Consider the following 12,616-nt stretch of genomic DNA (forward strand, 5'->3'; position numbering starts at 1 on the left):
GCCCCGTCCCCACTAGTGTCTACACGCGCTCGTTTATGTGGGCAGTTTAGGATGTTGATGACATACCAGCTATATATCTTGATGCAGTGGCCGGGGCGATGCCTCCTTTTATAAAAAAAATACCAGCTATATATATGTGATGCTTGAGACGAAATATGGATTAAGCCTTTTTTTTTGTGTGCATTAGCCTCTACTAGGATGCACCCTGCTGAATGCTATGATTTCAACAAGCGAATGGACTGGGGAGTAGACCAAAGTCTGCCAAACTACGCGTTCAGGCTGCCAGCGAGTTTAAGTTGGATAGACAGGCTTCCAAAGAATTAATTAATCATGAAACAAATTTTTGTGACTTTTGATTTTTCTTCATAATTTGCTTCAAAAAGTTTCCGAACTTTGAACAAAATCGTATGATTTATTTTACAAAATCCTACATGTCATTCCTCTGCCTGCTGCTTCCCATTGTTTGCAGGCGTAAGAGACTTAATTGGGCTACTTCCCCTGCCGTGCTTAGGGCCAGTTCTTTTCCAGCTTATTTTAGCTTATTGTCAAAATAAGTCAAAAGCTGAAAAGAACTGGATTTACAAAAGCTAGCTCAGCTAATTTCCATCTCTCTTCCTTTTACAATGAGAAAAAGCTAGGGGGGAAGAGCTTCCCGTAGCTTCTGACTTAACCCCGAAAGGGTATAGCTATGTGGCCTTATTGTTTGCTCAATTTACAGCTAAAATGCCATTGCCAGATCCACTTTTCCTCCCGCAAAAAAACCCAACAGTAGCTCCTTCCTGCATCGAGCTCCCGCAAAATAGAAAGACCGCCGCGCTAGGGTTCGGGACAGTTCTTGTCGTCGGAGCCGGCGCTGCTCGCGCCCTGCTCCTGTGTCGCTCCTTCTCCCGTCGGGCAAGCCCATGGACGGCTGGTAGGACTCCATCCCCCGCCGCAGCTCCCCCAGCCGCCCTGGTCCCAACAGCTCTTCCAGATCTATCCGGCGGGCACCCAACTCCAGCCACCGATGCCCCACTCCGTTGCTGCTCCTCCCGTCGGGTAGACCTCCATACCCCGCCGCCACTCCTCTCTCGGGCGCTCCCCTAGCCGCCCCGGTCCAAGCATCTCTTCCCGATTGACCAGACGGGCGCCCAACTAAGGGCACTCACGCCTCACTCGGGTGGAGGAGCAGGGCACCGACAGCGGCGACCCCGTTCCCCCCGTTGCCCCGTTCTCTGACGACGGTTGTGGTGTTTAAAAGTTGATTTTATGTTCATATGGGTACCAAAATGATAAAAAAAATAGTGCAATATATTTAATCCAAACAAACAATATAGTCGAAGGGCATTATAAACTTTTCACTAACTGTATCATACATAAACTAGAAAAACAGGTACTGAAAAGAAGTGACTAGCTTATTATATGAAGCTTATTTTCACAATAGCTTATCTTGAGCTTATTTTCACAGCTCAAAAAAACTAGACCTTAAAAGAAATACTTGTATGTATAATAAAGTGAGGCAAAAGCGAGACCGCCGTTATATGGGGGGTGGCCGCCGTGAGAGAAAGCGAGACCGCGTGACCGTGGTCCATCACCGGTACCCCGCGGCAGCGGCAGTCTCCCTGAGGCCTTGTTCAGTAGGCCGGGCCGCAGGGGAGCAACCCCTCATGTGATTCAATCCACCATGGATTGGGTGATCCTTGCTCCGTCACTAAGGAAGTGAGAAGCACATCATCCGCCTCCTCGGATGGTGTGTTTGCCCCAAGGAGAAGTCCCTGGCGAAGAAAGGAGCCTGAAAGGTTGATCGTACATGGAGAACGGCATGCTCTTCGACCACCTGCACCCTGACCAGGGCTCCTCTGCGTTTTCTCCGTGACGGTGTCCTGGAAGATGCGCATGAAGGTGCTCCTCGGTGTGTCACTCGCCATCGAGCACTTGCATTGTCGTGCCCAACCGCCGATCATCCACCTGAACATCAAGTCGACTAACATTCTTTTTTACTCCAATTGTTGGGTGCCGCGTGTGTCAGACATTGGGTCATCAGTTGTCTAGGACTTGCGAGATGAGGAGGATTGGTTGGAGATCCCCGTTGCTGGCACATTAATATTTGGGTACCTCGCGCCAGAGTATACTCTTACTATTCCATGGTTATTTGATGCCCGCGAGCGATGTGTACAACCTGGGCGTGGTGATTCTTGAGGTTCTGACGGGAAGAAAGGCACATCACCAACGCGCTGATGCATGCGATGAAAGGAGGTTTAATAGGCTTCGCGCTCCCCATCATTGCGGCCGGTAATCTTGAGGAGTTGCTGGACAGGCGACCTGCCTGTACCGGCACCAACGCCATGGCAGCTGCAGAAGCTGAAGCGTGTTGTACAGAATCAGATTGCACGATTCTGCATGCATGGCGTTTGCTTGGAAGGACCGGCCGGGCAGCCGACCATATCAGAATTCGGGTCAATAGCCTGTGTGCGACGTTTTTGATACGAACTGGCTGCAAACAAGGATCATTTGCAAGAATGACTCTGCTGCGACACCTCTGTGCGCACAAATAGCTCAGGCGCGACATGGCCTTTAAACACAATATCTATCAGGATTAGGTGGAGCTGGGCGGGACCCACAGCTTATCCACGTCGGCATGGGACCCATATGGCGGCGACTACTGTCAAACAGTTTTCCCCTGCGTGCATTCTCCCTCTTCTTCTTCTTCAGCGACAAAGCACGGCAACACCGGCGAGCTCCGATTCAGAAAAGCAAATTTACAAGCATTTAAAAGCAAATAGACCGAATTCAAACAACATAGATCCATTTTCCCAGCAAACATAGAGTAACATAGATAGAGTTTGATTACAAGGGCTCGACGGAGCAATATTCCAGAGACATACAGGTTCGATTGCACAGGCTCCTAAGCTCCTACCTCACCCCTACCAGATCTCCAAAAATGGGCTCACCCGAGCCCCAGGGGTGCGGCCCCGAGTGGGCGGCGGCGTCGGTCAATCGGAGTCGGAGTCGGAGACGCCCCACCCCCTGTCGGCGCGGGATTCCTCGATGGCTTGGCGGACGCGGATCTCGTCGAGCTCCTCTTCCCTCTGCCGTCGCGCGGCGACCTGCTGGGCCTCTTTTACCTGACCGGTCAGGCCCCTGTTCTGTTTCGAACGTTTCAAACGTTGCCCTGTTTTCAGTTGAGCCATCATCTTTTCTGCACGTTGCTGAATAGGCATGCCATCCTTCGGGATCCTATTCTTGCGTTTCCACCTCATTGAACTTCTCGTGTTCATGTTTGAAACTTGTTTAAATGTTTGTCAAACTTAGGTTTGACCAAGTTTTAAGTGGGCATAAAAATAAAATAAAAATTAAAAATATTGGAAAACCAGTGCACATGTTCTTACTTTGTTATATACTAACAAGTAACAACTCAAATTGATTTGGCTGTTTTAGACATGGTGGACAAAAAACTTGTTCAGAAATGGGGTATTTACCCCCTTTGGAGCTAATTTGAAACTCATGTATGAGACAAGTGGTTTTGGGTCTTGAACTTCAAACTTTCAAAACCTCACAAAAGCTTTATTTTGGAGTGACTAAGAAGGATCCAGTATTGGTTTGTCATTTTCATGTTTGAAACTTGTTTAAATATTTGTCAAACTTAGGTTTGATCAAGTTTGAAATGAGCATAAAAAATAAAATAAAAATATATTGGAAAACCAGTACACATGTTCTTACTTTGTCATATACTAACAACTCAAATTGATTTGGCTGTTTTAGACATGATGGACACAAAAACTTGTTTAGAAATGGTGTATTTACCCCCTTTAGAGCTAATTGAAAACTCATGTGTGAAGACAAGTGGTTTTGGGTGTTGAACTTCAAACTTTCAAAAACCTCACAAAAGCTTCATTTTTGGAGTGACTAAGAAGGATCCAGGCTTGGTTTGTTATTTTCATGTTTGAAACTTGTTTAAATGTTTGTCAAACTTAGGTTTGACCAAGTTTGAAATGAACATATTTTTTTTTTAAATAAAACATTGGAAAATCAGTACACATGTTCTTACTTTGTCATATACTAACAACTCAAATTGATTGGCACCAGTTTTTTATTTTTTTGATTTTTTTTAATTACTTATGCTCAACCCTAACCTTTGAAAACCCTACAACCTCGTTCGTGATAGCCAAGTTTGTGAAGATTTTTTCATGAAAAACTTTATAGTCCAGATTTCTTATTTTTCCTAGTAGATAGTCACATAGAATGATGATTGGCATCAATTTTCTATTTTTTGAATTTTCTTGAATTACTTATGCTCAACCATAACCTTTGAAAAGCCCTACAACCTCGTTCGTGATAGCCAAGTTGGTGAAGGTTTTTTCATGAAAAACTTCATAGTCTAGATTTCTTATTTTTCCTATGGAGTTAGTCACATAGAATGATGATTGCCACACGTTTCCTATTTTTTTTATTTTTTTTGAATTACTTATGCTCAACCCTAACGTTTGAAAACCTCTCAAAACCCCCCCTCAAAACCCCATCAAAACCTCGCACCTGTCCGGACCATTGGATCGCCGTGAATGGACGGTCTGGATCAGGAAGTAGGGCTACGTCAGCGATCCACGGGCTGCGTTTTCATTGGTCGGCCCAGCTCCACCAAAACGTTACACTCCTCCACATCGATTAACTGAAGAATTGATGCACTATGTCAACTGAAGAATTGTTGCGCTATCAGAGAGTGCAGCGTTGCCGTGGCCAAGGTCGCGGGCGAGGGGGAGGGCTCAAGGACGTCAATTCCACGCGACAAGAGTGAGGGGACGCAGGGGGGAGACTACTTTGAAGTCCAGGTTGAACAAACTACTTCTCCTGCTAGCAAAACAGAGAAATACCCAATGCATGTAGTTGAAGAATTGTATGATGAGTTATCTTGTATTGTTTGGTTACTAAGCTGAATCTGATCTGAGAGCTAGATGAGTTATATTGTGTTGTTTGGTTTACTAAGATTACGTGAAGCAGATTTGATCTAAGAGTTGGTTAGAATCGGATAAAATCAGAGTCTTTTTTTAAAGAAAGCAGACATCATTCGATTTACATCTCACACAAACTACCAGCAGGTAAAAAAGCTAAAAACCCTCAAAGCAGGCATAACAACAAGGAAAGGTCCTGGAAATTGGCCTTATTTTCTAAAGAAAAAATGGTGTATACAAATTCAGCAGACATTGGTGCCATGTATCTATTTTAGTAAGATCTGCAATGAAAGTGAAGCAGCTGAAAAATCAAAATAGTAATTGGCACTACTAGCACCACTCGCTGTATGACCCATAATAGTTGTGAGTTGCTGCAAGTTTTTTCTTCATTTTTTCCATCTTTCTCGTCGTCTCTGACTGTGACGATGCTTCTCCTCATCATACCTAGTCCGGTGGCCCGTCGTCCCCAACCATGAGGAAAGGTGCACCAAGCGGTGACCCAACGCTTTGATTGGCAAATTATTGCGGTGTTGCATATACAAATATATTTTACAATCATTGAAGTGCATCACCGGAGTTCAAAGGCATGAGGAGTAAGGACTTACAAAAGTGGCTTTGATAGGTATAGTTTCAGCGGATGCGGGAAACTAACGTGCGGGAGAAAGCTGGCGGCCACACGCTAGATTTGGCGCATCGCTTGGACGCGCCTATAAATTGCGGCGCTCGCCATGTGGCTGCCCATCGCCCTCCACGCCGCTCCCTCTGCCACGCGCTCTGCTCTGCCGCTCTCCTCGCCGCTTCCTCTGTCGCGCCGCCACCGAAGCGCCGCCGTCGAGCCACCATGCCGCGGCGCCGCCGTGGATCTTCGGGTTACACAGGCGTCCACGCGCACCCCTCCGCTCCGGCGACGTTCGCCTCGGCCTCGGCACGTTCGAGACCGCGCACGAGGCCGCCCGCGCGTACGACGTGGCGGCGTGGTGCCTAGATCGGCCTCGCGCGCAGATGAATTTCCACGACGTCTACACGCGCAAGTAGGCGCAGGCCGTCGCCCTCCGCCTTGTCTAATAAAAGACCAGGATCGCGAGGAGCACCGTCGGCGGCAGCGCCGCCTCCTCATCGACGAGGGGCACGAGCGATCCATGGCGGGGTGGCGCCGGCGCCACCCGGAGGACGTTGCCGCCAAGAATGCCTTCTGGACAGAGAGGACGGTAAGGCGCCGCGAGGAGCGGGATGACACGCGTCGACGCACGGTACTGACCATATCGCAGTGCGAGGTCGTCAACAACGGTGGCAAGTCGTTCTTCGACAGTGACGACGAGCGTTGGGATGATATTTGGCTCGATACCTCGGACACCGACGATGACGAGGAGGAGGACGACTCCGACTATGTTCTAATAGTTTTTATTTATATATCGTTTTATCTATATATCCTATGTATTAGGACGATTCTGAAAAGGACGATGATCCTTATCTATATAAGTATGAAATATATATGTATCGTTTTTAATATATGTATGAAATATTTATGCATATAACTGCATTTTACAACTACCGTTGGAAACAGCCCTGGTCGCCGCGTCAATACAAGCGAACCGCGCGCTGCAAACTTATTTTTTACGCGTTGGGTCGCTGTTGAAGATGCTCTGATGATGGTGCGACGCGTGAGCGTGGTCGGTCACCGATACCCGCGTGGGGGCTTCCCGGGGAATTTCCGGGAAGCCGCCGCCGTCTCCCCGCAAACCGCGGCCACGAAGCGGATTGGCCAACCAACTGACGGACGCTACCTCTCCTCCTCACTCTCGCGGGCGACTTGTGGCGGCGGCTGGCGAGCCAGAGCGTCGTGTCGTCGGCAGCAGAGGTCAGCCTCCAATCCTCCCGTCCGTCCCGCTCTCAAATCTCGAATCTCCTATCTTGCGGCGGCCCCGGCAGGGTGCGCCCGGCCGCGACTACTAGGGGCGCGGAGACCCGCCGGATTTGGGGGCCGCGGGTGTTTAGGCGAATTTGGGGTCACGGCGGTCCGGCGGATTGCGGGACGCGACTGTCCAGGGTGGTGGGCCGGATTTGGGAGGCCCTGCGGTGGCGTGGATCTGAGAGGGGAGGCAGCCGCGTGAGGAGTCAGAGGGGAAGACGACGCCATCATTTGAGGGCTGCTTGTTGCGTGCGGCCGATGTGCTTTGCCGCCGTGCTGTACTGATCTGTTCTGTATCTGTTGCAGAAGTTTCAGGGCAACAGGGAGCAGAAGACAGGAGGAGCCATCCATTTAGCCTGAGTCTCGCGGTTGCCATGGCTCTGTGGACTGGGCTGGGTCAGGCGGCGACGGTGGCGCAGCTGGTGGGCGCGGACGTCGGCGGGCTCATCTCCATGATTGTGCAGGCCGCGATGACGGCTCGGCAGAACAGGAGTGAGTGCGAGCAGCTTGCTCGTCGTGTCCTCATGATCGCGCAGCTGCTGCCGCACGTGCAGGAGCCGGAGGCGGCTCAGCCGCTAGCCGGGCTGGGCGACACGCTCCGGGACGCCCACGAGCTCGTCGTGTCCTGCCAGGGGAGGAGCGCAGCGTACCAGTTCGTCATGGCCGGCAGGACGGCCGAAAGGTTCAGGGAGGTGCAGGGCAAGATCGACTCCTACCTCATCCTCTTCCCAGTGATCAGCCACATCGGCATCACACGCCGCCTCCAACGGATCTACAACGTCCTTGTGCCAGATGACTCAACTAGAGATGAACCGCCGTCTCTACTTCCACAGTCGTTGCAGCTGCAGGTAAATTGATCGTGTTGCTCCCTGACACGGTGTTACCGACCTACACGCTCTCACTGCTCATTTATGGTCTCATTTGTTGTGGTCTCTTTTTTCAGGAGTCTACAGAGCTTGCTCGGGAGGTACTGCCGCACGGAATTCAGGAATTCACGTTGCCGGAGATCATGGCTGCCACCAATAGCTTCGCCCCTAACACCGTGATCGGTGAGGGCGGCTCCGGAAAGGTGTACATGGGCAGGCTGTACGATGGACGAAAGGTGGCCATCAAGCGCTTCAATAACGATGACTACCAGGTAGAGGACTTCAACTCAGAGCTCGACATCCTATCACGGCTCCGACACAAACACATCATCTGCATCCTTGGATCATGTCTGAGTGTGAGCAAGGACAAGCGCCTGTTAGTCACTCTGCAAAAGAAAAAAAGGGACCTGCTAACCAGGTGGAGAAAGGAGCAGCAAGTGCCAGAAGAGCAGGAAGGGCCAGAACAGCGGGAGAGGCTAATCGTCTACGAGTACATGGAGAACGGCACGCTCTCCAACCACCTGCATCCTGATCCAGGGGACTCCACCTTGTCGCCGGTGACGGCGTCCTGGAAGATGCGCATGGATGTGCTCCTGGGTGTGTCCCGTGCCATCGAGCACCTGCACTGTCATGCCAACCCACCGATCATCCACCGGGACATCAAATCAGCTAACATCCTTTTTGATGCCAATTGGGTGCCGCGTTTGTCCGACTTCGGCATTTCGGTCCTCTGGGACATGTTGACTGAGGAATGCTTTGAGGAGCCCGGCTTTGCAGGCACATCGGGGTACCTCGACCCTGAGTATTTGCACACATTTCGTGTGAAGCCGGCGAGCGATGTGTACAGCCTGGGCGTGGTCATACACGAGGTTTTGACAGGGAAAAGGCCGTATTCCCGAGGAGAGGAGGAGATGTATAGAGATATGGTATCCTTTGCACTACCCATCATCGAGGCTGGTAATATTGAGGACTTGTTGGACAGGCGACCTTTACCGGAGCCAACGCCATGGCAGCTACATGCGTTGAAACGTGTAGCGCAGATTGCACGTTGCTGCGTAAGGTTGGCTGGGAAGGACCGGCCGGCCATATCAGACATTGTTGCCAACCTCGAGATGGCGCACGAGTTGATCTGCAGGGACGAGCCAGGTTTAGTTGACGAGCCATGTCTGTGGCCCTTTCTCAAAAATGTTGAAGACTCACCGGACTCGCCACATGCCAGCAACGTGTCATCGAACTCGCCAGACTCGCCACGCCGCCTCCAACGGATCTACAACGTCCTTGTGCCAGATGACTCAACTAGAGATGAACCGGCGTCTCCACTTCCACAGTCGTTGCAGCTGCAGGTAAATTGATCGTGTTGCTCCCTGACACGACAATGCAGAAATTGACACGGTGTTACCGACCTACACGCTCTCACTACTCATTTATGGTCTCATTTGTTGTGGTCTCTTTTTCAGGAGTCTACAGAGCTTGCTCAGGAGGTACTGCCGCACGGAATTCAGGAATTCACGTTGCCGGAGATCATGGCTGCCACCAATAGCTTCGCCCCTAACACCGTGATCGGTGAGGGCGGCTCCGGAAAGGTGTACATGGGCAGGCTCTATGATGGACGAGAGGTGGCCATCAAGCGCTTCAATAACGATGACTACCAGGTAGAGGACTTCAACTCAGAGCTCGACATCCTATCACGGCTCCGACACAAACACATCATCTGCATCCTTGGATCGTGTCTGAGTGTGAGCAAGGACAAGCGCCTGTTAGTCACTCTGCAAAAGAAAAAAAGGGACCTGCTAACCAGGTGGAGAAAGGAGCAGCAAGTGCCAGAAGAGCAGGAAGGGCCAGAACAGCGGGAGAGGCTAATCGTCTACGAGTACATGGAGAACGGCACGCTCTCCAACCACCTGCATCCTGATCCAGGGGACTCCACCTTGTCGCCGGTGACGGCGTCCTGGAAGATGCGCATGGATGTGCTCCTGGGTGTGTCCCGTGCCATCGAGCACCTGCACTGTCATGCCAACCCACCGATCATCCACCGGGACATCAAATCAGCTAACATCCTTTTTGATGCCAATTGGGTGCCGCGTTTGTCCGACTTCGGCATTTCGGTCCTCTGGGACATGGCGACTGAGGAATGCTTTGAGGAGCCCGGCTTTGCAGGCACATTGGGGTACCTCGACCCTGAGTATTTGCACACATTTCGTGTGATGCCGGCGAGCGATGTGTACAGCCTGGGCGTGGTCATACTCGAGGTTTTGACAGGGAAAAGGCTGTATTCCCGAGGAGAGGAGGAGATGTATAGAGATATGGTATCCTTTGCACTACCCATCATCGAGGCTGGTAATATTGAGGACTTGTTGGACAGGCGACCTTTAACGGAGCCAACGCCGTGGCAGCTACATGCGTTGAAACGTGTGGCGCAGATTGCACGTTGCTGCGTGAGGCTGGCTGGGAAGGACCGGCCGGCCATATCAGACATTGTTGCCAACCTCGAGATGGCGCACGAGTTGATCTGCAGGCACGAGCCAGGTTTAGTTGACGAGCCATGTCTGTGGCCCTTTCTCAAAAATGTTGAAGACTGACCGGACTCGCCACATGGCAGTAGCGTGTCATCGACATGCTACTATTCCAATCTGGTACATTACAAGCTAACTCAACTTTGTTCACATCAATTAATTGCAACCATGTTCATGCACTGATTAAGGGGGCTCACTGCTCATTTTGTGGCCTCTTACTTAATTAGGAACCTGACGTGTTGGAAAATGGACCATGACACCAATGGCCCAAGGTAGGTGATGAGTGGCCGTCAATCGCTTCAATCACCCCGATGAACATCGTGTTACCATGCTTAGGTAACGCCCCGCTTCTTGTAATATAGATGAGCTTGCTGGAGCCAGCATTTTAAGACAAAGCTCGGGATGGACCCCCAATATTATGTATAGTTTGCTTCTTCATCATCTACCCTGTTGTCTTTTTTAAGAACATTTGTTCGATGGTATTTTCATATAATAATTAAATAAAGTACATATGTAGTACAAATGAAATAAAATACAAGAATGGTTTATACAATACCAGCCCTAGGTAACTTAGAGACCAGAGTAAGAGAAGATAATAATGATGGTGCGGATGTTGTTATAGCTATGTTGCTGTAAGGAAATGTCGTGGTAGTTTAGAAGCCTGATGTAGGATGTGCTGCGTATGGATTGATGTCCTGTTTTCTGTTTCTTTGTAGAAGAGTTGCAGTCTTGTACGTATGTTGAAACATCGAAAAAATCTGAAACTTTGCAAGATCAAAGAGGATCAAACTTTTTAGGTGCTTGCAACTTTTCATGTGAAAAAAACATTTGAGGAGCTGTACATAGAAAAAACATTTTAGTACTCCAAATTTTGAGCACTTTTGGCACTGAAATATGAAACTTGTTCGTACACCTTTCTCTACATGGTATTTTGGCATGAGAACTTGTAAGAACCTACAAAGTTTGATCATCTTATATGTTGTAAAGTTTTAGATTTTTTATAACTTTTTCTATTTATTTTTATTTTACTATTCATTGGGGGTGCCTAGACGTCCGGGTGCTGTTACACCTTTCTCTAATAGGCTTGTGCTTTACAGGACGAAGCACTTTGAAATCATGCGATGAAAAGTAGGCCAGGTCTTAATTACAAGATTTATCTCTTTAATCACTTTGTGGCCATTGATTTGGTTGTATACATGGGCAAAAGACGGGCCGGGCCAAGAAAAGCCCGTGGTACAAAACACAGGCCCAAGCCTGACCCGACCCGACCGTCGGGCCTAGCTTTTGGACCCAAGCCCGGCCCGAGCCCGAAAAAGCCCGGCCCGACGTAGGCGGAAAATCGGAGTTTTCTAGGCCCGAGCCCGGTCCGATGAGCCCGATGGGTTTAAATCTAGGCCCAAGCCCTGCCCGTGGGCAAAGTCGGGTCGGGCTTTTTCGGGCAGGGTCGGGTCGGGCCGACCAGGCCGGGTATCGCATGGTCAGGTATATTTTGGCTCAGCCGCGGGCTAAGTCCAACCCTGGAATCTTGGAGATTTTCAATGACGTAGCATGGTCCATTTGAATTACTCGGAATGATGTTGTATTTGAGAGGAAATTTGTTCTCCGGCGTTCATGTTATCAATAAACAATTGCTTTCTTGTGCTAGTGAAGCGTAAGTAGGAGACGGGGTCGTTTTCTATTGCTGCAACGTTGGCTGGACTACTCTGCTGGTTACCTGTTAGATGGTGCCTATTCCCGTCCCGCGGGCCCACGGGTCCGGCCAGGCTCCAAAGGGGCCGTAAAGCCCCTGCTATTGCGATGCAGTAGGCGCGTCATGGCTCCGTCGATCCACGTCCGTGCATGAACGGATCTCCATCTAACCAAAAGCAGCACCACCTAAACACAGATGAGGCCCAAGGGCCCAGATCTGGGCCAGGGCGACGCACCGGACCAGCACACCGGCGACCACTACCACTACGTCAAGGGACAACTCCATCGCGGAAAAGCCACCCGAAGAACGCTGGACCGCATGTCGGCCGAGGCGCACCGTCATCCGGGCGCTCTCCCGAGCGGTAATCCAGGACGCGCCGGGAAGGGAGGTCCCGCCGTCGCCGACACCGCACGGACCTTTCCCGGTGGCTCCCGCCGACGACAGCGGGGAGGGGTGGGGAGGAAGGGAGCTGGCGGCTCCGACAGGCTTCGGCCGCAGCGACGGATGCGCTAGGAGCCGGCGGTGGCGGGAGGAACCCTAGGGCGAGTATGCTCCCAAGAGCACAATAGTGCACTTCTCCAGGGCGCTCGTCATTTCTCCTTTTATAGACTTGTAAGGGATCTGATGCACATCTCCGTCCATGGAGCCATCGATTTGCCATGCCACAAGGTTAAAATATGTTATGGCTGGGGTAAGGAACAAATTCCCGCCGA

At 50.5% G+C, this 12,616-nt stretch overlaps 1 protein-coding gene and 1 pseudogene across 1 annotated transcript; both read left to right on the forward strand.

The window, feature by feature from the left end:
- The first annotated feature begins 1,789 nt into the window (after positions 1-1,789).
- LOC123424853 lies at positions 1,790-2,463 on the forward strand (annotated as a pseudogene).
- A 4,052-nt stretch (positions 2,464-6,515) lies between these two features.
- Positions 6,516-10,676, forward strand: LOC123424362 (receptor like protein kinase S.2-like). Its single transcript, XM_045107966.1, has 5 exons — positions 6,516-6,783; positions 7,141-7,682; positions 7,778-9,043; positions 9,158-10,333; positions 10,441-10,676. The coding sequence occupies exons 2-4, from the start codon at positions 7,209-7,211 to the stop codon at positions 10,277-10,279; spliced, it is 2,862 nt and encodes a 953-aa protein (XP_044963901.1). The 5' UTR covers positions 6,516-6,783; positions 7,141-7,208; the 3' UTR covers positions 10,280-10,333; positions 10,441-10,676.
- Positions 10,677-12,616: the final 1,940 nt, after the last annotated feature.

The sequence above is a fragment of the Hordeum vulgare genome, chromosome 2H, assembly GCF_904849725.1.
Source record: "Hordeum vulgare subsp. vulgare chromosome 2H, MorexV3_pseudomolecules_assembly, whole genome shotgun sequence".
Classification (NCBI taxonomy): domain Eukaryota; kingdom Viridiplantae; phylum Streptophyta; class Magnoliopsida; order Poales; family Poaceae; genus Hordeum; species Hordeum vulgare.